This window comes from Doryrhamphus excisus, linkage group LG15 (assembly GCF_037039965.1).
Source record: "Doryrhamphus excisus strain RoL-2023G ecotype Guam linkage group LG15, RoL_Dexc_Guam_v1.1, whole genome shotgun sequence".
In the NCBI taxonomy this organism is placed as follows: Eukaryota; Metazoa; Chordata; class Actinopteri; order Syngnathiformes; family Syngnathidae; genus Doryrhamphus; species Doryrhamphus excisus.
In genome coordinates this window covers 14627488-14654418 of record NC_136371.1, presented here as the reverse complement: position 1 = coordinate 14654418, position 26931 = coordinate 14627488, and the positions used below count along the sequence as shown (strand labels likewise).

The window sequence follows — 26931 nt, the reverse complement described above, 5'->3', positions numbered from 1 at the left end:
TTCATAATTCTCCTAAACTCGCATCTTTTATTTTGTTAGGGAGCCGGATGTACTTGTGTTTGAGTGCCGTTTGATAGTGTGGTGAAAGTGCGCAGGGGAGTGGAGACGGGCTGAGCGAGGACTCAAACACGCACAGGTTTCACACGCACACACGCGCGCAACACACACTGAGAGGAAAAAGGGTCGCTCAGAAGTCTTTTTTTCTGCGCCTTTTGCTTCTCTTGCCGGCAGGAAGAGGAAAAGTTTCCAGAGGAGGCTCAGACACAAGAGCCTCGCTTCTTTTGAACCAACCAAGGAATTCCTTTTTTGTGTGTGTGTTCTCTTTCTGTTCCAACTGGAAAGAATCTTTACATCCATACCTTGCTCGTCCACGCACGCTGCGAGAACTCTCGAATCTTGCAGATTGCCAGTCAGTCTCCGTGCTGAGGAGGAAAAGCAGAGGAGCGCTGACCAAAGAGGACAAATACACATCAGGTAGGCCAAGTCCAGTGCACGATTGCGCCTTATTGTATTTCACGCACGTTGCATGCAAAGCAAGATGCCACAAATATAAGTAAAACTGATGGGTGTGGATGTGGGACTCTAATCCACGAAGAGAAGCACAATAGGAATTGCTTATTGATGTATGGTAATATGGCAATTAAATATGCTATACATTTGCGTTTACTTCTTTTGTAGACACAAAAAGCGCAGGTCGCCATGGCGACAATGATAGGGAATTTCTAGTGAACTCAAAGTGTCCCTGAATGTGTCACGATATCTGTGAGCACCCCAGAGCTGAAAACTCGCTCAACTTGATTTATGAAGCGGAAGCACACACACACACACACACACACACACACGTATAATGTGTGTATAATACAAAGGAATTGACCATTAAAGCTGTAAGCAGGTCACATGACAAAACGTGCATATTTGACGTGGCAAGACTGAAAAGTGGCACACTAGAAAAGTTCTACTCCAGCTATACTCTCTTCATTCAGACGGCTTTTGTCTGATTCCCACCCAGGGCCTCTGCTCAGACTTATTCTGGGCGAGCCCACCACCTACACATCCTGCAGGGGTGGAGAGAGGCATGTGGTCCTCCCAGCAGCCTGGCCTTGTGGTGATTGCCCCTCTGTTAGGTGGGGGGGGGGTCGCTGGAGTGAGGAACACGCTTCATGTAGGGACACATTATGACCTCTTGGTGTGTATAATTGTACTGGGAAAAGAACTGCAAAAAGTTAGCGACCTTGATTTGAAAGAGCACATGTACATGTCAGTGACCAAAAACTTGAAGGGCAATACAATCACAGTGGAAGTGGAGCGTGACATCATTTGGTTGAAGTCGTTTAAGTCTACTGTGTTCCACTTATTATTAAAAACTTTTCTCAACCTGAAATTTGAGACTCAAACGGATCATTTGTATGAAGAATCCTTCCATTTATGCTGACATGTGTTGTGGTATTGCATTCATTCATTTTCTACCGCTTATTCTCACAAGGGTCGCGGGGATGCTGGGGCCTATCCCAGCTGTCTTCGGATTGGCTGAGCTGTTGAAACACAGGCTTTTATTTTCTCAGTGCTTCCTGTTGATACGCCGAAGCCCGTGCAGCTTGACGGCGCAGCAAGCAATAATGTGGGATATTCCGTTCGGGCAAGACTTGTGGCCAGCCAATCACAGGGCACATAGACAAACAACCATTCACACTCACATTCATACCTATGGACAATTAAGTGGCCAATTAACCTAGCATGTTTTTGGAATGTGGGAGGAAACCGGAGTACCCGGAGAAAACCCATGCATGCACGGGGAGAACATGCTAACTCCACACAGAGATGGCCGAGGGTGGAATTGAACTCGGGTCTCCTAGCTGTGAGGCTTGTGTGCTAACCACTCGACCGCTGTGCAGCCCCGCCGACGCAGATTTGTGGTTAAAATCAATAAAAAGAAAGAAGAAGGGTGGGAAGGGCAACAGACTTCTCAGTCGTTGTTTCAGCTCATTTGCCACGACGTGGATGTCAAGGATGTGGACTTACAACGGGTTCCACTGTAGAATATTTGGTGGACACCCCAGGTTTATACAGACACAACAACAGCATCATTGGTTGTCTTCCTCCTCCAGTTATGGCAGCGGTCTTGCCGAGGACGCTGGGTGAACTGCAGCTCTATCGGATCCTGCAGCGAGCCAACCTCCTCTACTACTACGAAGCCTTCATCCAGCAGGGCGGCGATGATGTGCAGCAGCTGTGCGAGGCCGGCGAGGAGGAGTTCCTGGAGATCATGGCGCTAGTCGGTATGGCCAGCAAGCCGCTGCACGTACGGCGTTTGCAGAAAGCGCTCCGCGACTGGGTCACCAACCCAGCCATCTTCAACCAGCCTCTCACCTCGCTGCCGGTCTGCAGCATCCCCGTCTATAAGATGCCCGAGGGCTCGCCGACACTGCTGGGTTCCCAGGACCGGGCAAACACGTCCAGCACCAAGATACCCAAAGCGGTCGCCACCTGCTCTGACGCAGGAAAGTCGGACTTGACTCGGGACAAAGTGTCTGTAGGGTCTCCCCTTCAGAGCAACAGTGAAGCTCGGTTCTGGTCGGGACATAGCAACGATAGCGAGCACAGCCTTTCCCCCTCTGACCTCGGGTCCCCATCCTCGCCCAGAGACGGAATGGAGGCCCTGGATGCGGCTGCAGTGCAGTCGGTTCTGGAATGTGTGGACAGGATGGCACCAGGGCTCGCCAAGGCGGACATTGCTGACATCAAAGAGCAGCTTAAGAGCAACAAGAAACTAGCAAAGATGATCGGACACATCTTTGACTTGAGTGATGATGACCCGCGGAGGGAGGAGGAGATTCGCAAATACAGCGCCATCTACGGACGCTTCGATTCAAAGAGGAGGGACGGCAAACACCTGACGCTCCACGAGGTGCCGCCTCATTCCTCAGGTGTCGAAACATTTCAAGCAACCCGTTTTGGAGCTCACGTTTATCGTTTTGTGCAGCTGACAGTGAACGAGGCGGCAGCGCAGCTCTGCATGAGGGACACGGCTCTGCTGACCCGCCGAGACGAGCTGTTTGGACTCGCTCGGCAGATCTCCAGAGAGGTCACCTACAAGTACACATACCGCACCAGCAAGTAAGAGACGCCGTTCTGGTGTTCCGGCATCTCAAGCACACTTCCTGAACAACTTTTCCTGTTTGTTCCTAGGTCTCGCTGTGGAGATGAGCCGTCTCCTAAAAGAATTAAAACCGAGGTCAGTTCTTTGGCTCTTCAGATGTGTCAGCAATTGAAACTGCAAGCGGTGTGAATCTCTCTCTTTTGCATCTCCAGGAGAACTTCTTCGACATCCAGGAGGCACTGCAGGCCATCCACATGAGGCAGGAGATGCTGAGGGAGCAGCTGGCCTGCGCCAAGTCCAAAGGAGACGAAAGCATTGGTCGTAATCTGCAGGTACGGTCATTAAGTCGTCATGGCATCTCGGCTTCAGACATACAAAGCCAAATATTCCAATTCCATTCGGGTTATTCGCTCAAACGGAAAGAATGTAACCTTTGTATACACCTCATTCCGAAAGAAAAGTGCCAGTCCGAATGAATATATAATGGGATTCCCAGGGGTGGAATATTCCTTTCCCCAATCCGATTGAGGTATCTTGTACCCGCTCAAACGGAAAGTTGTCAGACTGCGTTCTTCTTCGTGGTGTTTTTCTTCTTCTGTTGTTTATTGGCGGTTGGCAAGCAGCTTTCGTGTGCATTAGCGCCATCTGTGGAACAGAATCTAAACCCTTCTATACACCATTCACAAGTCAAGTTTTATTAAAAAAGAAAATACATATCTATATAAAACCTGCGCCGAGCTTAATTATAAAATATTAGCAAGATTGAACTTTATCATTTCCTGTTCCCGGGTGCGTTCTTTCAGCAAATGCTGAGATATGACGTAACACGCAGCTCCAGACGTTTTTTGATTTAAAAAAATGGAAAAAAATAATAAAATTAAAAACATTCAAACAATCGGCACTGGACTGCTGTGGAAAGTTTGTTTTTGATTCAAACTAAATTTCAAGACTGGATGAACGAAAAACTGGCAATATGGAGATATTCCAACAAGTGAAAGAAAAAGTTGAGGAAGTCGGTATCACGTGATGTTGGTGTTTACGCTTTACTGCGCATGCCCCATTGACTATTCTGGTTGATTATAGCGGCGCATGTAGACACGCAATTGGAATATTCCTTTCCATGTATACCATTGCTTTCGGAAAGGTCATTCGGCGGAAAGAGAAAAACTCCTCATGTAAACGTAGCTAATGACGATACAGCTGTCGTAACAGCGACATGCGGCGTTGGCGACAGCTTTTACGTCGGTCATTGATGAGCTTGTTCCGTTCATTGAGGCGTGGAAACACGTGTGACTTGCCGTGTCAGCATGTCGCGCACACGTCTGTCTGCGTTTTTGCGCTTCCGCTTGTCAAGCTGATGCGATTTTCCCAAACGCTATTCAGAGAAGGAAGAGATTACATGGCTCATTCACAATGTGAGCCCTGCGGAGGACGTGGCACTTTGATGTTCTAATTTACAGCGACAGCGACGTGCACGCCGATGATCATTTGACTCCCGGCCAGACGTTTGTGCTGACACTCACTGACGGGACCATTTTTCAACTGCGCGACCACGAGTCCAGAGTCGTAGTCATGCCGCTTGTATTTGTGTCATCAGATGCAATTGGAGCGTCTGCTGGCGAGGCAGATGGAGATCCTGCAGGACGCCGCAGTGCAGGAGCGACTGCAGGCTCTGGACTGGAGGATCCCCCCTGCCGCCTTAAAGTATCTCGCTGACGCCCAGAACACCAACGGGGCTGCCGGGGACGCCAGCAGGGAGACGCAAGGTAAAAGCAGTCACAAGGTACTTCCTGTGGGTGGAGCTCATTTGACGACTTTGCATGTAAAGTACGTGGAAACAAGCCATGATTGTTGCGGAGTTCTTTCTTCATTAGTATTCACTCTGCAGGCCTCATCTCCTCTTCCTCTCTCACCCACGGTGACAGCTTCTTCTATTGCTCTTTCCACAAATCCCACAATGCACCTGCAATCATCCCACCCACACATGTTTACATCCAACCAGCTGCCCAGAGAGGGCGTCTCTCTCTTTCGGCTCTCTCTGCTCGCTGACTGTCAATCCAGCTTTCTCTCTCTCACCTCCCCCTATTTCTGTTCCACTTACAGATAATATACGCATGTAATACATACTGTATATTATACAAACAAGCACCATTTTCATTCATAATTCAATAAAAATGTTGGTTTAAATGTTCTTAAAATGAGTACAATAATAATTATGCAAAAATAATACCATCTAAAACTATATAATATGTTTTTAAATATATATTCATGTATTATTTTTTTATGAAAATATTTATATTTTTAGCTTTAGATGTGTGACAGCCATTGCACCACATATTAAATTCAGAACTTTTTAAGTTGAAACGTTAATATTGTTTAAAAATTAAAACGCGAAAGAACGTTTTTGTTGTGTTTTGTTATGTTTTGTATTTGAATTTTTCTTTACATGCAAATACAGTATATGCTCTAAATGACATTTTTATTTTGAATTTGGGAACAATGTTGCCAGTCATATTTAGAATACAATTAATGCTTCTTAAACACATACCAATAAATCGTAACATTATAGTAAATCATTTGTCATTTATATTATATTTCTTTATATTTTATACAAACACGTATGTTTTTTTCCAAAGTTTCAGAGTTTGCACGTCCCATTCCATCACCAGGGACATTATTTATATCGCATACTTTCATATTTAAACATTGCACATTGCAACTTGCATACTTTCACCTCTTCCATACGCACGTTGTTGTTGTTAGAGTATGTCTTTGCATGGCATTTGGTAAACAAACGGTCTTTTCTCTAGACGAGCGACCCATGAACTTGAGGGTTGTGAGTCAAACCATGCAGGAAGGTGACCTCCCATTGGGCAAGCAGCTGGCCAATGAGCTGAAACGTCATCACAACCACAACAACAGCAGCACAGAAGAGACCAAAACAGCAACGGGTTAGTGGCGTTTTGACTGAACACCAGGGGTGTAACTGCTGATTATTTTAACAATGATTAATCAGTTGATTATTTTTTGATTAATCGATGATTCATTATTTAATAAAAATCTTTGCCTCTTTTTTTCAGAAATAGAAGATTTGAAATGACAGAGTAAATACGTGCACAAACACCAGGTTGAGCTTGGATATTCTGTTAAAATAATGTTAACTAATAAAAAAACCTAAATGTTTAGCTTCAGTAAAACAATAAATGTACACAAAAATACAATTAAGATCATTTTCTTCATCGATTAATCTGCAGCGTGTTGTTTCAATTAATGCAGTAAACGTTTCGGCCGTTGACGGACCATATTAATATGAAGCAAACAGCGACTGTTGGTGGTTGGGCCCATCACTGTTTTCTTGTTTTGGCTAAAACACAAAAATAATAGGTCTGCTTTAACGGATGACAATGGAAATTAAAAAAATATACACATTTGAGAGGCAGAAATCTGAGAATATTTACTGATTTAAATAAAATAACGATTACCGTATTTTCTGGACTATAAGTCGCGCCGAAGTATAAGTTGCACAAGGCCAAAAATGCATAATTACGTTGAAAAAAACATACATAAGTTGCACTGGAGTATAAGTGGCATTTTTTGCGGGTAATTTATTTTACAATAATTTACGGTAATCGATTACCAAAATAGTTGTCAATTAATCGATTAACTTAATTATTAATTGCCTTCTGTGCTACTTACTACAGTTCGACTTTAGTGATGATTAGTGGAAAATCCTGATGATTTGTGTTTCCAGAAAACGGGATTTCACAGCGGGCGTCCAACATCACAGACAGGAAGACCATCAAGTCAGAACCTGAAGACTCCACATAGTGCCTCCTGCTTGCTCCGCCCCCTTGTCTCATGTAGTATGCAGTATTCAGCCGTCACTAGAAACTAAGCAAGCACAGCCACAGTAGAGCCTTAACAACCAATGTTGCCTCATGAAGAGCATTTATTTTTTTTCCTTGATTTCGTCTTTGTGTCAGTGCCAATGCATCCAGAGAGCATGAAGGCATGCCCTCTCAATGCTTGGCAGGTCTGGACTAGAAGTACGTTTGGACACACTTACCTCTCTGAACGATTTTTTTGTTGTTGTTGTTGTTGCTCTGCCGCTGACCTTCTCCCAAATCCAACATTTGTCTGCATTTGTGCTGAAAAGTCACAGGTACTGTGGGGAGTGTGGGCCCAGTCCCAGCAACAGGTTGCTTTGCTTTGTGGTTGGGATGACTCCGCCTCTTCCCGCTCTTGTCTTACATATGTATATCTATGGGAGGTCTTTCCAGAAGCAGTTTTTTAAGATCAGTGTGGGGGTCCAGGTACTGCTGCACGTCACACTGCTGGTGACCCTGAACCACACATCTGCAAACAGGATATCCCAGGACTGAAGATGTGTTATTCTCACCTTCAGGTGTGTGTGTGTCCTTGCTGAGTGTAAATATTGTAGTTGTGTGATAACAAATACCCGTTCTGCTCTGTCATGTGTAACTTTGCTGTAATGATGTGTGTCAATAGCGTTCATGTGCATAAAAAAAAGAACTTAGATGGAAAAAAATCCAAGTGTGAAAGTGTGTGGTATATGAAATGCTTTACACCACAACACCCGATGATGTTGACTAGCCGGCTGTTAATGCATATTTCATATGTGAGTTGTTTTTAGCTGTAGAAACATGACAAGCGTTCCGTGTGTCCTGACAAGTTGGTCCAACTCTCCTCCTTTTTCCCCATTCAGTGGCAGACCAATGCAATATACACGTGACTAACATGTATTGTGTGGACATGTATGATTGTTTTGTGACTGTATGTTGGTCCTCCACGTAATGTTGTCTGAATGTGCAGCACACTGTATTTGTATTTAAAGGTTTCCTTCATGGAGTTCAGTGTTGTGTTCAAGCAGCCAACTCGTGAAGACTTGTGATGATGTTGTAATGTTTCTCCCCCCGCAGCAGGAGACCTTGTCGCCCTCTCCTTACAGTCTCCTCACAGTGATAGATTAGGCTCCACCTAGTTATGCACCTGTTTTTTTTAAACACTAATATATTTTATTTGCTATACAGCACATGACATTAAATTGTATTTTTTGAACCCTATTGTGACGTCTGTTCTATGATCAGTGTCTGCTTCCATGAGTTGCCATAGTATTGTGGCTGGTCGATAACTATCCACCTTAACTTCATTGGCGCAAAAATGCCATTTTTACTGTTAACTCTTACGGGAAATAACACTGGTCTACAAATTCTTGGACTCGATCTGCTTTCCCTGCCATTGGCTGTATGGCGACCAGTCCAGGGTGTACCCCGCCTCTCGCCCGAAGACAGCTGGGATAGGCTCCAGCAACCGCAGCAACCCTCGTTATGGGAAATAACACTGGTCTAGGCTGCATGGCGGTCGAGTGGTTAGCGCTCAGACCTCACAGGAGACCAGGGTTCAATTCCACCCTCTGCCATCTCTGTGTGAAGTTTGCATGTTCTCCCTGTGCATGCGTGGGTTTTCTCCGGGTATTCCAGTTTCCTCCCACATTCCAAAAACATGCTAGGTTAATTGGCCACTCCAAATTGTCCATAGGTATGAATGTGAGTGTGAATGGTTGTTTGTCTATATGTGCCCTGTGATTGGCTGGCCACCAGTCCGGGGTGTACCCCACCTCTCGCTCAAAGACAGCACCCCTGCAACCCTTGTGAGGTTAAGCGGTAGAAAATGAATGAATAAATCTATTATTATTGGAAATAACACTGGTCTACAAATTCTTGGACTGTATCTGCTTTCCCTGCGATTTGCTGTATGGCGACCAGTCCAGGGTGTGTACCCCGCCTCTTGCCCAACAACAGCCCGTGCTCATCACTTCTCCGCAGTTCAATAGAAAGAAATCTAAATGGGAATCTAAAAAATGGCTTTGTAGGACTTAAGGATTTTTGCCACCAACTGCTTATAATGATCTGCCTTGTAGTTTCCAGGAAACTGAGATGCAAATGTCAATTTCTGCTACGGTTCACGAAATTTCTCTACATGTCAACTTCCAAGAGAGATTTATTTCAGCAAATAAAAACAAAACTTTTATGTCGAAACTTTAGACATATTCAAATGCATGTATTGTAATGTGCAGACAGGCTTTCAGATAGAACTTCTTGCTTGTCGACACCCTGATAAACTCCTGTTTTTGCTTTATTTTGCATCAGTTACCCATTTTCACCCAATACTGTATCTTGGAAACTATAGCCAATCTGCACTTCTGACTCACTTTTTCTTTATCAGTGACTTACGTAAACCAAGAAAAATGTCACTATTTTCACATTTACATTTTGCTATCATAATGAACAACAACGTTAAATCTCTCTCAACTTTCAACACTCAACTTTAGCAGTTTTTTCCAAAATGCGCCACAAGGCATGCTAGGAAGCCGGAAGTACTCCCAGCTGTAAATAGCTGCTCAAGGTACGTGTATAGTGCTAACATAGTTGTGTATTATTCTCTAAGAGTAGTATGTAGTTGATGCGTGTAGGTGTTATCTACCTGTTGCTGTGTGATGGTTATAGTGTTATTTCTTTGATGAGTCAGACTGTTATGTTAAAGAATGACTCGTTTGGAGTAGTGTAGACTACTACGTGCCCAAATAAAGTTCAACTTTTTTTTGTGCAACTCAAGCATGCCATATTAAATATTTTATTAGTAACTATAGTGTACTTCAGGAGCTTCCAGTGGTGTTTGTTGACAACAATGTGATTTTGTGAATACTTATGCAGACTCAACATCAGACAGCCCCCAGGTTCATTGAGTCATAGCCCCCCGATGCACATTGATAGGCACAACAATGAAATGCTCTTCCACTCAATGCAGGAGGTAAGTCTTTTCTTTATTTGGTTGTGTGCCATTTGCAGGTTTTATGGTGTCATGGTGCATGGCTAACATGCACACGAACAGGGGCGCCACCAGGAATCCTCCCCTCCCCTCCCCATGCAGGCAGCGGTATTATTTAAGGCCCCTGTCAGTCAGGGGCCCTTGGAATTGTCCCGATATGTACTCCCAATACGGGGCCCCTGCAAGGTAAACATAAATGAAGGTGAAGTTGCTTTCCTGCACCGGCTATTTGCATCCACGTCACATCAAGACATTGTGAAACAAGCTTATGACTCACTCTGACGCAGGTTCTCTTCACATACTTCCCATCCTTCCCACTCACACACACACGCACACGCACACACACACATACACACACACACAGACTTTCTCTGGAGAATAGCTCAGCTCATGAACGCCCACGCCCGCTGCTGTTCAGTGGCAGCCCTGCTCTGCACGGCCACCCCTCCCCTCCCTGTCCTCCTCCAGCACAAGTCACTACTGATGATGATGGGTTGCCGTGGCAATGGTTGGAAGTGGGTGGCTCCATGGGTCTGGTGGTGGGCGGGAGGCAGACACTAAGCAGCGTGGGAGGTATATGCTGAGTGCACCCATCACCCTCACTTTAGTGATGGGAATTCCAGCTCTTCCAGAGAATTGGATCTTATGACTCGGCTCACTAACAGCGGCTGTTATTTTTTGTTGTTGCTAAATGACTAGTGTATGGAACATACAATAAAGTTCAGTACTTATGTTTAGTACTTATTGTCCTCAACTAACGTGCATGCATTTGTACATTTTAATCATGCATGCTTGACACACAATGTCATGGAATTGTGCCCAAATTTTACTGCTTTTCCTACAAGTCACTCATTTGCACTCGTTTTGAGTTTCCCTCCCTAATGTTTTGTTACGTTTATCTCTTTCAGTGTGTGTTTATGCTGTGTCTACAGTACCCCCCCCCCCACCGACCAATCACGTGCGGGTTAATTGACTAGGAAGACAGCTGGGATAGGCTCCAGCACCCCCCGCGACCCTCGTGAGGAAAAGCGGTAAAAAAAAATGAATGAATTAATGAAGAAATTGAGACAACCAAAGCGAGAGTCGACTCTAAGATTCGCTTCGTTCGTGACCGACTCATCACTGCCTCGCTTTGAAACGTGGTGGGCGACACTGCTAATTTTGATATCAATCACGCTAGCGTCGATCCAATAATGTCACAATAATCCATGCAAATAGCTAACTAATGACATGCTAAAAACAATATATGATGATGCATAATATTTGTTAATGCTGCTGAAGGAATTAATGCTATTTCAAATATGACCTAATAACATTTTACCACAAGATGGTGCTGTGGCTATTTTTAAGAACAGCTACTGCTTAAACGTGCATTATATAGTACTGTATACCAAAATACTTAATACTTAATATGGCGTCGCAGCACAAATGAATGAGAATATACCACATTCTTGTCAGAGCACCCAACTTACTTAAAGAAAATTTACACTAATTCGGTGAAAATGCCCTAAAATTGCATTTTATTATCGGTCAAGACAAAACGTTTCAAATCGTTTCCGAAGCCCAATTCATGGGGAATTATTAAGTATGGACAGTTTTTTATTGTAACAGAAAGCGACAACCCATCCAAAGGTCGACTCAGCTTCAAAGTAAGGCACTGACCTATAACTGAACGGTGTAGTACGCCATAGAGCAGAAAGCCCGCCATGATGGTGAGCAAGAGAGGTGGGCGGGGCGAGGCGGACAACGGTGTACAATTGTACTCACGAGCTCTGTGTGTATAAAACTAATTACACCGTTACACTATTACACTAGTTACACTGTGCGTGCGCTTTGGTAATATCGATTAATGTTACACACTGTCCGCAGTCCTGTTTATTTACAACCACCAATAACTATGCTATAAATCTACAACAGCTTTATGACACTTGTCATTATTTTTAGGGAACTTGAAAAATTACAAATGTGGTATTTTGGACAGACTACTGGAGCAGTTAGTAGCTGAGCAGTGTGCCGAGGACATGTTTTCAATGATTTTGAATTCTGCTCACCATCAGGGCGGCCAAACCAGCGCAAGACATACTGATGATTGACGACTTATTTGACCAATCGGATTTGAATTACTGCTTCAGTAAGGACCAATCAAAATCCGCGCAGTTCAATGTAGGTTGTAACTTGTTGGTTGTGAACTCCTGCATTGCATCCATTCGCCGGGAAATCGTTATTATCGCAACCGTATTCTCGGTATCTCGTTAGTGTGCCTGCTTCACCTTCAATTTCAGGGTTATTTCAACGGATTGAAATGTTACATTTACGATCAACGGCATTGCTCAAGGAGATATTACACAGCCAGCTGAAGCGACCTTTGGCAGGCGGAGTTCACGCACCACCGGCAGCCAGCTGCTGGTCCCGCTCTCCCGCCACCGGGAGAGCTTTCACCGGGTGGAGGGCCACGCAGCCGCTTATCAAGCAGCACGGTGTGAGAGGCTTTTGTTCCAAAACAGACGGACCCAACGATGCCACCAAGGATTCTTCAACAGAGAAGTGAGTGAGCAGCGTAGAGGTTAGCCATACCGAACTTCATTGGGAAAACGCACGATTTAATATCATGACGGTTAATGGGACACGAATGGACCATATTATTCCAGTGTCATTACTATGGAAATGTGGCGCATTTAATGTAAAAAACAATGCCGAATTAAAGCTTGGCTGCTTTCGTTTGCCCTGGATGTCAACTCACGAATGTGTGTTTCTTCGAACATTAGCCAAGGCATGTTATTTACTTTGTTTCGGGGTTTGGCGTACTAGCTCGATGGCGCTCGTCGTTAGCTATAGCTAGCTGTTAGCTACAATTACTGTGTGGATTTAACTACATAGCTTTAATTGTCAGTCAGTGCGTGTGGCATAGACAACTTCCGGTTGAGACACCTGCTACCAAACGACCATTGGCTGGACCGTAATAGCGCAACGCATCCCAGCAAGCGTCAAGGTCAATGTTGGTTAGTTGATTATTTTTTTTTAAATACACAAGTATTTCTCAGCACGTTTTAGTCAGTGTAGTGGCACTCAATTTATTTTAGTGCATTTTATTTTAGTGTCTGTAAAAACAAATGTGCTCATAAGGCAGTAATCGTCTTTCACATCACAATCGATCATAGTGACAGATAAAAAAAGAAATATTCAGGCAGCCAAACAACACAGTGTGTCTACAATTAGTGCACGGATTGTATCATTTAAGACCCTGACCTGTGTCTGGATACCAATGGCTGTGATCCATCTAATGGGGGTTAAAATGTTTGTTGAATTGATCCCACCTACATTGCTTTTTGCACAAAAAGCTGGCACGCTGCCCGGCATTTGTCTTCCAGGAGAAGATGGGTCACTCCCGGTTGATCCGTGCAGCACCGCTTCTTTCTGCTGCCAGACGTGCAACTTCCACCCGAGATGCACTTGCAGCACCTTCAGAAGTGCAGTACACCGCTCAAGATTGAGATGAGCAATTGAGCCGCAAAAACAGAATCAGGCACTAATGAGGCCAGCTGCTCCTCCAGATGTTACAGATGTTCCACCTTTGACCTGTCAAATCCTCATTAAGCAAACGAGGTTATGGTGAAGTTGAGGTCATTGCTGAATAAGTATAGATGTGTGTGAATTCTGACTGTTCATTGTCACAAGTCATTAATATTTGTTCTGCACATTCTCTCCCTCACGGTTGATCTGCTTGCTTTACATTGTAAGTATCTTTCTTTGTTTATTTTACTTTTGGAGTATCCCGCCCCCCCCTCCTTCAGTAGAAGTAGTCCACCTTCCAACCATTTTCTTTCAAATAACCCAACTTCCCAACTTCCTCTTTTAATGATTAACCCACACATCCTTGATGGCTCGTGGTCAGAGTCGGGTCTGGTATGTGAGGATGAAAGGTTCCAATTGGGTCTTTGCTGCTGCTGAATCAGTCCAAAGGGAACACACTTCGAAACGCTGTCACGTCTCGATGTGTCCAAAGTGCTGTCAGCTAAAAAGATTTTGCATTTCCTAACACACTGGCCTGTGTCCCGTGAGCAGACAGCTTTGTGTAAATCCAATCAGATGTTGATTTGAAGCATAGCTGACCTAACTAACTCTCCTGCCTGCTACGAGTACCAGCCAGGTCCAGTTATAAGGTCAGAGCAGTAATGAGATACACTCTCAAATTGTAAAGCACCTTTATTTATTAACTGTCTAACTTTACTAATGGGATGTCGGCCTGTGTACACATTGCTACTAAATCTTCAACAAACTGTAATGCCTGTGATTGTGATTAGGAAGATGTAGTCACCCATGCAATTCCAACGGCGTATGTATGATATTTTTATCACACTCTGTGATAAAACAGTGCTTTTATTTTGTTTGGCCGGCCGTATGTCCTCTGAACCTGCATGGTGTTATCCCGCATTGTGAAACGCCCCTGACATTACAGCGGTGCAGATATACTCATCCTCAGCTCGAGTCACGCACACAACCATGCGAGCATGCTAAACCAATCTAATCTATTTAAAGAGGACACAGGAGGAGTCACCAGAGTTTTATCGGCCCAAACAAACAAAAGGACGGTGAGGTCAACAGGTCAACCCTGTACAGGGCTGTTGTCCTCCCACCTTGGAGAGCCAGAGAACACCTGCACTCATTTATCTGCTCCAAGAAGGGGTGGGGCCAATCAGCTGCTTCCTGCGGAGACAAAATATCAGGCTCAAAAGTGCTCAAACATAACACCGGCAACCTTTGTGGTTCAGTAGGAGGCGGTTTAGTGTTTTTAGTGAAAACGGTCCCCTGAGTAAATACTCCCCACACGAAGTATGTTCCTTCTCCTCACGTTTAATTCATCTTATGTAGCAATGGCGCGCATCTCGGCTCGTTTACATTCAACATTTATACCAGTATAACCACATTCAACACCTGTTATATATATTTTTATATCCTAATTTTCTGTTGGTATATCAACTCTATTGGGTAATAGGAGTGTAAAGGTGACTACAGGGGTGCTATTTCCTGTCTACAGGGCTAATAATGGTTACAACCATATTTAGGTGTTCATAAACAGGTTTTCTATGCTGTAACTATGAAAATTTATGAAAGTACAGACATGGCTCTTGGAGCAGAAATCTTATTGGAAGATTTGGTGTTATCGGAAATTTCCAATACCGAATCGGTTCGGCCCCCGTCCCCACTTCAGTCACATCATTTCAGTCACAGGCAGCGGACCTGCCTCTAAATTGGAGGTTACTACCTGGCTGGTATTCTCGCAATAAACGTTGGTTCACATGTGACGTGCAATCATCTTGAATTGGGAACATTTTCCCAAGCTGCCTCATGTGTCATCAGCTGTGTGTGTGTGTGTGTCATGCAGGAGAAGGAAGGCAGGCATTCTGCCCAGCCTGGAAGACCTCCTCTTTTATACAATAGCTGAAGGCCAGGAAAAGATCCCAGCACACAAATTCACCACGGTGAGTTTTTAAACCAGGATAAGTAAGTCATCAAGCTTTTTTTCCTGAACACACGACTCGCTAATCATCCGCTCTCAACAGGCTCTCAAAGCAACGGGGCTTCGCACAGGTGACCCCCGGCTCAAAGAATGTATGGAGATGCTGAAGGTCACTTTGAAAACCACCTCAGACGGAGCCCTGGACAGGCATCTCTTCAAGAAGTATGTTTTTTTTTTTTAAGCTGCCTCATTTCTGCACCGTATGAATTATTCAGCATTGCCTCCTCACTTTAGTTCGTCCCGTGGCCTTCGCTCAGGTTTTGATCCTGCTGGACACGTGACCTGAGAGCAGGCGAAAACAGAAGTGTAAAGTATCAGTACACCTCCTCCCCCATTGATGCCAGACTGGGGGGGATGGTGGTGGCTTACTGAGCCAGGGCATATGACAGCTCACTCTTGACACTTCCGCTACTGGCAGTGATCCACTGCCTGCTGGGGCTTTTTTTTTTTTTTTTTTTAACTCAGCCTCTGCAGGAAGCACGTGATCAGCGGGTGGAGTGTAGCGTGTGTTTTCCCCACAGGGATACCACGCTATACAGGGATTACAGGGAGTGATGCCGGAGAGATAGCTGAGCTGCAAATGTCTCTGTAAGCAGAGACGCTTCCACCCTGCTGTCTGTGTTTTTATAACGGCTGGCACAACCGGGAGCAAATCAAATTTAACTTGGAGTTATTTGACATAGGATACAATCCATTATATGACATTGGGCAGCCTGTGATTTGTTTACATCAAAAGACTGTATAGAATATTACTATTTAATATTAATATTAACCCCTGGTGACAGCCCACTGTAAACGGCCTAAAATGTGGCCTATATTCATATGTTCATTCATTCATTCATTTTCTACTGCTTGTCTTCACGAGGGTTGTGGGGGGTGCTGGAGCCTATCCCAGCTGTCTTTGGGGCGAGAGGCGGGGTACACCCTGGACTGGTGGCCAGCCAATCACAGGGCACATATAGACAAACAACCATTCACACTCACATTCATACCTTTGGAGTCACCACTTAACCTAGCATGTTTTTGGAATGGGGGAGGAAACCCGGAGAAAACCCACGCATGCACGGGGAGAACATGCAAACTCCACACAAAGATGGCCGAAGGTGGAATTGAACTCGGGTCTCCTGGCTGTGAGGTCTGAGCGCTAACCACCATGCAGCCTAGACCAGTGTTATTTCCCATAATAATAGATTAATTCATTTGTCTGTTATCTTATTTATGTCTAAATTAGATCTTATTTTCCCTGATTTTATCGACGACTTTGAGTAATAGGAGTGTAACTGTGACTATAGGGTTGTTATTTCATGTCGAGAGGGCTCTAATAATGTCAAAAAGAAAATTGTTGTGCCTACACAACAATTTGGAATGTGCGAGGAAACCGGAGCACCCGGATAAAACCCACACATGCACGGGGAGAACATGCAAACTCCACACAGAGATGGTGAGGGTGGAATTGAACTTGGGTCTCTAACAACTAACCACTCAACTAACGTGCAGCCCTCATATTTTTATATGTTCCAAAATTCAAAAGTTTCTGAGTAGACATTCAAAGAGAATAAATGTGAGTGGGACAATTTTTTTTATAGCAAACAAGCATTAAAGTGAAAAAAAGAGCACATCACACCCCAAAATAGAAGTAACATTTACAAAAACTGACACTGTAGTAAGTAGTTGCATCATTCTTGTAAGCCACCCCAAAAATTGGTTTTGGCATGCTTGTGATTCCTGGAGGCTAGTGAGAATGTTGCTCCAGGTCTTTTTGCCTTGCCAGCCATCCCCAAATGTTGGATTGGATTTAGATCCGGCGAACACACAGGCTGGTCCAAGAGAGTGATGTTATTCTTGGGTAAGAAGTCAGGTGGCCATTGTGAAGTGCAGAGTTGAAAAAGAGTCCTGTTGAAAAAAGCCAGTCATTACCTCGCAGATGAGGGCCGTCTGTCATGAGGGATGCCCCCTGCCACATCTCCACCATTTGACCCCCCCTTTTGACGACCTCTGCAATACATTTGCCCGATATTAAATATAATGATAATAAAAAAAATAATTTTGTGTGCAGATGTGTGCAGAGCAACATAGTCCTGCTCACTCAGGCTTTCAGAAAGAAGTTTGTCATCCCAGACTTTCAGCCCTTTTGCAGCCATATGGACGACCTCTACGACAACGCCAAGAACCTGTCTGGAGGACAGGTGAGTGACAAAACAAAGGCCGCACCCCTCGAGTGGACTGATTCTGATGTGACACTAATAATTGTTGCTGCAGGTGGCTGACTACATTCCCCAGCTGGCCCGCTTCAGCCCAGACTTGTGGGCCGTAGCGCTGTGCACCGTGGACGGTCAGAGGTATAGAGACGCATGTTAAATTCCATTTTCCATCCTATATGCATGCTTTGTACAGCTTTTGTGTACTTGCTGGAGAATGTTGAGTTAATTGACTTGTGATACAGCACCCTTCGCTACCAAGTTTTTGTAAAAAAAAAAACTAAACTAAACATTTTAAAGTAGAGAAAGGAAATCCAGTTGAGGTGGCTCGGGCATCTAGTCTGGATGCCTCCCGGACACCTCTCTGGTGAGGTGTTCTGGGCATGCCCAGCCGGGAAAAGGCCCCGGGGCAGACCTAGGGCACGCTGGAGGGATTATGTCTCACAGCTGGCCTGGGAACGCTTTGGTGTCCTCCCGGTGGAGCTGGAGGAGGTGGCCGGGGACCGGGAAGTCTGGGCTTCCCTACTGAGACTTCTGCTCCTGCGACCCAGACCCCGGATAAGCGGAAGAAAATGGATGGATGGAGAAAGGAAATCCGTGAAGAGGCAGGGGTCACCAAAGCCCAACCACGAATAGGCGGGGATCTTCTGTACCTGTCCATTACTAGCCACCACACATTCTCGTCTTTTCCAGGCACACGGTTGGCGACACCAAGGTTCCCTTCTGTCTGCAGTCCTGTGTCAAGCCTTTGAAATACGCCATCGCCGTCCACGACCACGGGACAGAGTATGTGCACCGATTTATCGGCAAAGAACCCAGCGGCCTGCGATTCAACAAGCTCTTCTTGAATGAGGACGGTAAGGAAGAGCGTTGACCGAAAGAGGAGCCGCTAGTCTCTGGCCCCCGTTGCCATGGAAGCGGAATGAATTATTGATGAGAGGTTGCTTCTCGGGCGGCAAGGGCTTGACGAGACTCCACCTGAGAAGCAGCCGGTGGACGATGTCTTATTTCTGTGTGAGACTTGTGATTGTGTGTTGCAGATAAACCACACAACCCCATGGTGAATGCCGGCGCCATCGTGTGCACGTCCCTCATTAAGGTAAGATCACAACAACGCTGTCAGCTGAACGTTACCATCACTGAGTCACGCTGGCCAACAGAATTTGTATGAAACCACAGAGTTGTGCACTCGGGCCAGATTATGCTTATAATCATGCTGAAAAGGGGATTTGGTGGTAAGAAGCAAAACAGGGACACACATTCCAACGTCATTCAAGGTTACTGCCGTTGACCTGTGGGCTCAGGATTACAGTATACAAGACTGCCCCCTGCTGGGTTTACACTCTTTAGACTGTAACACAGTTTTGGCAAAAGTAAATAGACACAAATGTGGAAATGATTAAAAAAATGAAGAGTAGACTTGTTTTACAGCAGGGACGTCCAATATGTTGGGGGCCATTTTGGCTCTGCAGCCCGTCTTGGATAATGTCGCCTGGCTAGGCATATGTTGACCAACACTGGATTGCTTTTAACACACCAAATATACTGTATCAAATTGCCCTCACTTACACCCCTTGATGTTGGTGGTGGTCCAGTCCTCCCGTAATCCTAACACTGTCCCCACCCCCATTAACAGACTATTTATACGTCTTTTACGTTTATTTGCATGAGAGGCACAAAGAGGCGATGATGCAACTCTACAACAGAAGAGAGCAGGTTTGATGGCAGAAGTGCCATCATAAACATAGATGTTTAGACATATTGGTGAAATACATAAGGCTAAAAGTGAAAAGTTATTAATTTATTTTTATTTCATTCATTTTCTACCGCTTACCCTCATGAGGATCATGGGGGTGCTGGAGCCTATCCCAGCTGTCTTTGGGCAAGAGGCGGGGTACACCCTGGACTGGTCTATATTATATTACAATACATACCGTACCATACCCTACCCCAGGGGTGGGCAAACTACGGCCCGGGGGCCACATGCGGCCCACCAAGCGTTTGAATCCGGCCCGCCAGTTGCGTTCTAAGTATTTCAACTTTTAACATACAAACTGGCAACATGACTTGCAAGTCTTATTTAGTAAAAAAAAAAACAACAAAACTGTCAAATTAAATGACGTAGTTAGATGTGGTGTGATGTTTAAAGTGCTCCTGAAAAAAAGGGACATGAAAACATACAGCTGATAGTATATAACACTTACAGATAAAATTAGACAAAAAAATTCAAGAAAAATTATAAGTATAAAATAGTGTGTGTGTTAAATATATATGTTCTGGCCCCCCCGGACAATTTTGTTTCCTCAATGCGGCCCACGAGTGAAAGTATTTGCCCACCCCTGCCCTACCCTATATAGCCATAAGTCCACAATATTCTGTGTGCTTTGAAAAATCAGTCAATATCATCAAAAATGTCCCGTCTCGAGGGGGGTCGGCTTTTGACAAATAATCTATTTCGCTGAGTGTATTTACCTATTTTGTTTCATAAACCATAATAAACATTATGCATTTTCGTGAGGAGTAGCCGTATATAGTAGATGAATGTAATTAACATAACAGTGTTATTCATGCTATCATGTTTTTGTGGACACGCTGTATAAATGATTGTGGTAACGTGTGGCAGTAATGCTAAGAAGATAAGCGAGCCGTGATGTGTTTATGTTACAGCAAGGAGCGAGCAACGCTGAGAAGTTTGATTACGTGAGTACCCGACACACGGCGACTGCAGTTTCCCGCCCGCGTGCTCTTCACGTTTCCCAATGAACTCCGCAGGTCATGAACTTCATGAACAAACTGGCCGGAAACGAGTATGTTGGCTTCAGCAACGCCACGTGAGTTGGACGCTGCACCCATTCGCCAACTGAGACAATGAGGAGATGATGGAAAGGTTCATCCTCCTCTTCTCTTTGTTCCCAGGTTCCAGTCAGAGCGTGAGTCTGGAGACAGGAACTTTGCCATCGGCTACTACCTGAAGGAGAAGAAGGTCAGAAGGTCATTGCCGGTTGTCTTCTGCCAAGCTAAGCCGCATCATCTTTACCTCTTTTTTTGTGCTTGCAGTGTTTTCCAGAGGGAACAGACATGACCTCCATCTTGGACTTCTACTTCCAGGTGAAAGATGATCAGCCAATGGGCTTTGCAAATGGGAGCTGTTGGTGTATGTGGCGAATTCCACTATAACTCTACTTACAATGCCATCATTGGAATGGAACTCACTGAGACTGAGGACCTCCTTTATTTATTTAGCCAAGTGTAGGCACAACAATTTTCTTTTTAACATCATTAGAGCCCTCTAGACATGAAATAACAACCCTATAGTCACAGTTACACTCCTATTACTCAAAGTAGTCGATAAAATCAGGGAAAATAAGACTTAACTTACACATAAATAAGATAACAGACGAGTGGTTAGTACACAGGCCTCACTGCTAGGAGACCGTAGTTCAGTTCCACCCTCGGCCATCTCTGTGTGGCGTTTGCATGTTCTCGCCGTGCATGCGTGGGTTTTCTCCGGGTACTCCGCTTTCCTCCCACATTCCAAAAACATGCTAGGTTAATTGGCGACTCCAAATTGTCCATAGGTATGAATGTGAGTGTGACTGGTTGTTTGTCTATATGTGCCCTGTGATTGGCTGAGGATAGGCTCCAGCACCCCCGCGACCCTCGTGAGGATAAGTGGTAGAAAATGAATGAATGAATGAAAGATAACAGACTCACACCTTAGCAGTTCCACCTTCGCGTACTTCCTGTAGTTTTCACAGTATTGTAATGGTGGCTCTAAATGGCTTTATGGTCGCATTGCCCAATATAGTAGCCCTTAATAAGAGTAGCTAAGTCATTTAAGATGTACATAACACTCCTCATGTGCATCACAGTCAAATGTGTTCCCACAGACGTGTGGAGGACAGGAAGTGACGTTGGTGGTTTAACAGTAGCCCATGTTGTTATGATTGTGCCTGTGGTGAGATCATTGAAAACTGCAAAAAAAACGCCTAATGTCCATTACCGACACCTAGTGGCCACTGTAGAATATTGCAATGCTTTTTCTGCCTTGTATTTGTACTTTGGTACATTTAGCCGTTTTTATGCTTGAAAATGTTGAATTTAGGCCAAGAATGAGTAGATTTTGCATAACTATGCTATGTTTTTGCCACGATTAACATTATATCATTTATTATTAGAATTTGTAATTTTTTTTCCTGACGGCACGATGTTGGGACGGCGATGTATTGAGGGGCGACTGTAATCCACTCTTGAGAGATGACATTCATCCGTACTCACAATCCCGTTTGGTTTTCCGCCAGCTGTGCTCCATCGAAGTGACCTGTGAGAGCGCCAGCGTCATGGCCGCCACCCTTGCCAACGGCGGCTTCTGTCCCATCACAGGAGAGCGGGTTCTGAGCCCGGAGGCGGTGCGGAACACTCTGAGCCTGATGCACTCGTGTGGAATGTACGACTTCTCCGGACAGTTTGCCTTCCACGTCAGTACCCGGGAACGCTTAGAGAAGATTCTGGTGAGTAATTCTACGCTGTGAAAGTCACGGTTTTTATGTTGACTTCTCAGGTGGGTCTGCCAGCTAAATCCGGCGTTGCCGGTGGGATCCTGCTCGTCGTTCCAAACGTTATGGGCATCATGTGTTGGTCTCCTCCTCTCGACAAGCTGGGCAACAGCGTCCGAGGCATCCAATTCTGCACGGTAAGCTTTTCCGGTGTTCAAAGCCGCGAAAAAGCCAGGTGACGCCACTCTCATCTTGCCGCAGGACTTGGTTTCCCTCTTCAACTTTCACAACTACGATAATCTCAGACACTTTGCGAAGAAGCTGGATCCTCGTCGAGAGGGAGGAGACCAGAGAGTGAGTTACCTGATGGAAGCGGTGGGTGGCGTGCGTGTGTGCTGACCTCCATCTTGACAACTTATGCTGCATTTCAGGTGAAGTCTGTGATTAATCTGTTGTTTGCTGCCTACACTGGAGACGTGTCCGCCCTCAGAAGGTACAGCATCCGGAATTTGAATCAACGCCGTCCTCTTTAGCTCTAAGGCTGTGTTTTGTTTTTTGGCGATGCAGGTTTGCGTTGTCCTCTATGGACATGGAGCAGAGGGACTACGACTCAAGGACGGCTCTGCACGTGGCAGCAGCTGAAGGTGAATCCCTGGCACCTCTGAGTGTTTCTGTTCGGGGAGCTTATTTGTGTGTGTGTGTGTGTGTGTGTGTGTGTGTTCAGGCCATGCTGAAGTGGTTCGCTTCCTGCTCGAGGCCTGCAAAGTCAACCCGGTCCCCAGAGACAGGTAACAACTGGAGGAATGATTAAAAAGTGGAACACATTTATTGTCAGCATTATCATTATGCTAAGCAGCAACATCAAATAAGTCTAAAAATGTAGACGCTGCAATTCCTGCTCAGTGCAAAGTCAACTTCAAAATTAAAGCATGGCAGTTTCATCAACAAACTAAAAACTATTGCGGTTAGTTCCAGACCCAGCAGTGATAAGTGAATTCCCGCAAAGTAGGGTTCCTAATTCATTCATTTATTTTCTACCGCTGGCGAGAGGCGGGGGGCACATATACAGTGCATCCGGAAAGTATTCACAGCACTTCACTTTTTCTACATTTTGTCATGTTACAGCCTCATTCCAAACTGAATTAAATTCATCTCTTACCTCAAAATTCTACACAAAATCCTCCATTATGACAATGTGAAAAAGGTTTTTTTGACATGTTTTGAATTTATTAAAAATAGAAAACAAAAAAAATCACATTTACATAAGTATTCACAGCCTTTGCTTAATACTTTGTTGATCCACCTTTGGCAGCAATTACAGCCTCAAGTCTTTTTGAATATGATCCCACAAGTTTAGCACACCTATCTTTAGGCAGTTTTGCCCATTCTTCTTTGCAATAAGTCTCAAGCTCCGTCAGGTTGGATGGGAGACGTCTGTGCACAGCCATTTTCAGATCTCTCCAGAGATGTTCGATCGGATTCAAGTCGGGACTCTGGCTGGGCCACTCCAGGACATTCACGGAGTGGTTCTGAAGCCAATCTTTTGAGATCTTGGCTGTGTGCTTCGGGTCGTTGAAAAATGAACCTTCGCCCCAGCCTGAGGTCAAGACCGCTCTGGAGCAGGTTTTCATCCAGGATATCTCTATATATTGCTGCATTCATTTTTCCTTCTATCCTGACTAGTCTGCCAGTTCCTGCTGCTGAAAAACATCCCCACAGCATGATGCTGCCACCACCATGCTTCACTGTAGGGATGGTATTGGCCTGGTGATGAGCAGTGCCTGGTTTCCTCCAAACATGGCGCCTGGCATTCACACCAAAGAGTTCAATCTTTGTCTCATCAGACCAGAGAATTTTGTTTCTCATGGTCTGAGAGTCATTCAGGTGCTTTTTGGCAAATTCCAGACGGGCTGCCATGTTCCTTTTACTAAGGAGTGGCTTTCGTCTGGCCACTCTACCATACAGGCCTGATTGGTGGATTGCTGCAGAGATGGTTGTCCTTCTGGAAGGCTCTCCTCTCTTCACAGAGGAACGCTGGAGCTCTGACAGCGTGACCATCGGGGCCTTGGTCACCTCCCTGACTAAGGCCCTTCTTCCCCGATCGCTCAGTTTAGAAGGCCGGCCAGCTCTAGGAAGAGTCCTGGTGGTTCCAAACGTCTTCCATTTACGAATAATGGAGGCCACTGTGCTCATTGGGACCTTCAAAGCAGCAGAAATTTTTCTGTATCCTTCCCCAGATTTGTGCCTCAAGACAATCCTGTCTCGCAGGTCTACAGACAGTTCTTTTGACTTCATGCTTGGTGTTTGTGCTCTGACATGCACAGTCAACTGTGGGACCTTATATAGACAGTTATTATATTTCCAAATCATGTCCAATCAACTGAATTTACTGCAGGTGGACTCCAATTAAGCTGTAGAAAGATCTCAAGGATGATCAGTGGAAAAAAGATGCACCTGAGCTCAATTTTGAGCTTCATGGCAAAGGCTGTGAATACTTATGTAAATGTGATTTTTTTTGTTTTCTATTTTTAATAAATTCAAAACATGTCAAAAAAACCTTTTGACATTGTCATAATGGACTATTTTGTGTAGAATTTTGAGGTAAGAGATTAATTTAATACAGTTTGGAATGAGGCTGTAACATGACAAAATGTAGAAAAAGTGAAGCGCTGTGAATACTTTCCGGATGCACTGTAGACAAACAACCATTCACACTCACATTCATACCTATGGACAACTTGGAGTCGCCAATTAACCTAGCATGTTTTTGGAATTGAACTCGAGTCTCCTGGCTGTGAGGCCTGCGTACTAACCACTCGTCTGCTATCTTATTTATGTCTAAGTTAGGTCTTATTTTCCCTGATTTTATTGACATCTTTGAGTAATAGGAATGTAACTGTGACTATAGGGTTGTTATTTCATGTCTAGAGGGCACTAATAAAGTTAAAAAGAAAATTGTTGTGCCTACACAACAATTTGGAATGTGGGAGGAAACTGGAGTACCCGGAGAAAACCCACACATGCACTGGGAGAACATGCAAACTCCACACAGAGATAGCCGAGGGTGGAATTGAACCCTGGTCTCCTAGCTGTGAGGTCTGCGCGCTAACCACTTGTGCGCCGTGCAGCCCGGGTTCCTAATTTACAAATTAAATATTTTCGTAGTTGGAGTATAGTTTTCCTAGCTACACACTGGTTTTTAACACAATTAGAGCCCTCTAGACATGAATTAACAACCCTATAGTCACCTTTATGCTCCTATTACTCAATATAGTAAGAAAAATAATAAAATTATAATATATAATAATAATAGAAAATAAGACATAATAAAGAATGACACATGTTAGCATTGGGAGAGTTCGTTGTTGTTTTACTTTAGGTTGACTGGCGGAATGTCTGCTTGTACATTTCGTCATCTTTATGCTTGGAGAGGCTTCCTTTAAGACGAGGTATGATGGCCGTATCGAATATCATTAAGAAAGCCAATACCAAGCATCTGCATCAAATAAAACTCCCATCAATCAAAATGAATCATCATAATGTCCGAGTTCAGATTCAGTTATGCTGACGACCGCTTAAGTCAACTTAAACGGGTTCCATCATCGGCCTGAACGTACAATAAAGTCCATCACGTCCCGCCGCAGGTGGGGCAACACACCGATGGACGAGGCGGTCCACTTCGGCCACCACGACGTGGTGACCATCCTGCGCGATTACCACAACCTGTACAGTCCCCAGGAGAGCCCGGCGACAAAGGAGAACGCAGAGAAGAACCTTGACGGCATGCTGTAAAGGAGGGACCAGAGCTCTAACCAAAATGTCGTTAGCTGGTGTCGTGCTGCATTCCTCCGTGTACTCTTTCTAGTTTTGCTTCAAGGTTTTACTGTCAGTTGTTTTTTTTTGATCAGCTTTACTTTTGTAACAACGTGGAGGACGCTACCTGCCGAATAGCTGAATGCTGGCTTCATTTAGCGGCAGCTGGTTTTGGTTTTACTCTGAAAAGAAAGTGGAAGTGTATCAGACAAAACCGTCCTCCCTTTTATCGCCATCTGGTGGAATGTAACCTCCCCCAACACTTGGCAACTTATGTGTTTGTATTTATTTCAGAGACAAGTCAGTGTTTGTGTGTGTGTGTGTGTATAAATAGGTATATTGTTGCTTTCCATGGGAAACATGATGTAAGTCTGTACAGTATTTCAACTGTATGATTGTTTATGCTGTGAAATATTTATCACAACTGTACTTATTTATTTGCTATTTATTCGGTATCGTTAAACAGTTAGCCAAAGTTTGTTGTGTGACAGTACAACGGATGTCACTGCCAGCCTCATCAATCATAGCAGCGCTTAAAATGAAGGTTTTCATTATTTTTATGTAAACGTAGTGACAGTTTTTACGTGTTCGTAGCACAGATTGTGAACTTGTACTATACGGTTGCTTCTCAGGAAGGAAACGTGAGGAAAGTAAGAATGGTTCCGTGTGCGTGGATGTTGACGAAAATATTCGACAAGCACAAACAACGCCCAATATTTGTCACGCGTGATTGTTGTTGGTTGTAAGAAACACAGACGTGACTGGATACATATATATATATATATATATATATATATATATATATAGTTGTCACCAGTAAAACATTTAATAAACGATTCAATATTCACATGTTTCAATGTGCCGCTGTTTGTTCGTGATTGGAGCACGGTCCAGAAATATAGAAAAGCGATTGGACGAAGAGACTGGTTGGCTTTCATTGTTAACCAATAGGATGAACTA

At 44.5% G+C, this 26931-nt stretch overlaps 2 protein-coding genes across 4 annotated transcripts; both read left to right on the top strand.

Annotated features, from left to right (window-relative positions):
- The first annotated feature begins 78 nt into the window (after positions 1–78).
- On the top strand, positions 79–8181 carry LOC131104799 (NGFI-A-binding protein 1-like). The gene is made up of 8 exons (XM_058052329.2): positions 79–474; positions 2106–2905; positions 2981–3114; positions 3187–3232; positions 3310–3429; positions 4695–4863; positions 5908–6048; positions 6849–8181. The coding sequence occupies exons 2-8, from the start codon at positions 2108–2110 to the stop codon at positions 6923–6925; spliced, it is 1485 nt and encodes a 494-aa protein (XP_057908312.2). The 5' UTR covers positions 79–474; positions 2106–2107; the 3' UTR covers positions 6926–8181.
- A 3922-nt stretch (positions 8182–12103) lies between these two features.
- Positions 12104–26826, top strand: LOC131104060 (glutaminase kidney isoform, mitochondrial-like). 3 transcript variants are annotated; one of them, XM_058050791.2, is made up of 18 exons: positions 12104–12490; positions 15336–15426; positions 15508–15626; positions 17521–17650; positions 17724–17803; positions 18356–18519; positions 18703–18761; positions 20330–20362; positions 20435–20493; positions 20579–20645; positions 20720–20770; positions 21964–22140; positions 22224–22355; positions 22420–22512; positions 22590–22651; positions 22726–22802; positions 22883–22946; positions 25803–26826. In XM_058050791.2, exons 1-18 carry the CDS (start codon positions 12249–12251, stop codon positions 25948–25950), a joined length of 1848 nt encoding a protein of 615 aa, XP_057906774.2. In that variant the 5' UTR covers positions 12104–12248; the 3' UTR covers positions 25951–26826. The 3 variants fall into 3 exon arrangements, with proteins under 3 accessions (XP_057906774.2, XP_057906773.2, XP_057906775.1); XM_058050790.2 differs by having other exon boundaries at positions 15330–15426; XM_058050792.2 differs by lacking the exon at positions 12104–12490 and adding an exon at positions 12525–13679 and having other exon boundaries at positions 15330–15426; positions 25803–26825.
- Positions 26827–26931: the final 105 nt, after the last annotated feature.

What these genes read in the sequence shown, in the direction of transcription:
- LOC131104799 (XM_058052329.2), top strand. Translation starts at nt 2,108, where the DNA reads ATGGCAGCGGTCTTGCCGAGGACGCTGGGTGAACTGCAGCTCTATCGG. An exon ending in TACACATACCGCACCAGCAA is followed by an intron (nt 3,115 to 3,186) that starts GTAAGAGACGCC and finishes GTTTGTTCCTAG; the next exon opens with GTCTCGCTGTGGAGATGAGC. An exon ending in CGCCAGCAGGGAGACGCAAG is followed by an intron (nt 4,864 to 5,907) that starts GTAAAAGCAGTC and finishes TCTTTTCTCTAG; the next exon opens with ACGAGCGACCCATGAACTTG.
- LOC131104060 (XM_058050790.2), top strand. Translation starts at nt 12,249, where the DNA reads ATGTTACATTTACGATCAACGGCATTGCTCAAGGAGATATTACACAGC. An exon ending in TGTGCACGTCCCTCATTAAG is followed by an intron (nt 18,762 to 20,329) that starts GTAAGATCACAA and finishes TTTATGTTACAG; the next exon opens with CAAGGAGCGAGCAACGCTGA. An exon ending in CCGGACAGTTTGCCTTCCAC is followed by an intron (nt 22,141 to 22,223) that starts GTCAGTACCCGG and finishes TTGACTTCTCAG; the next exon opens with GTGGGTCTGCCAGCTAAATC.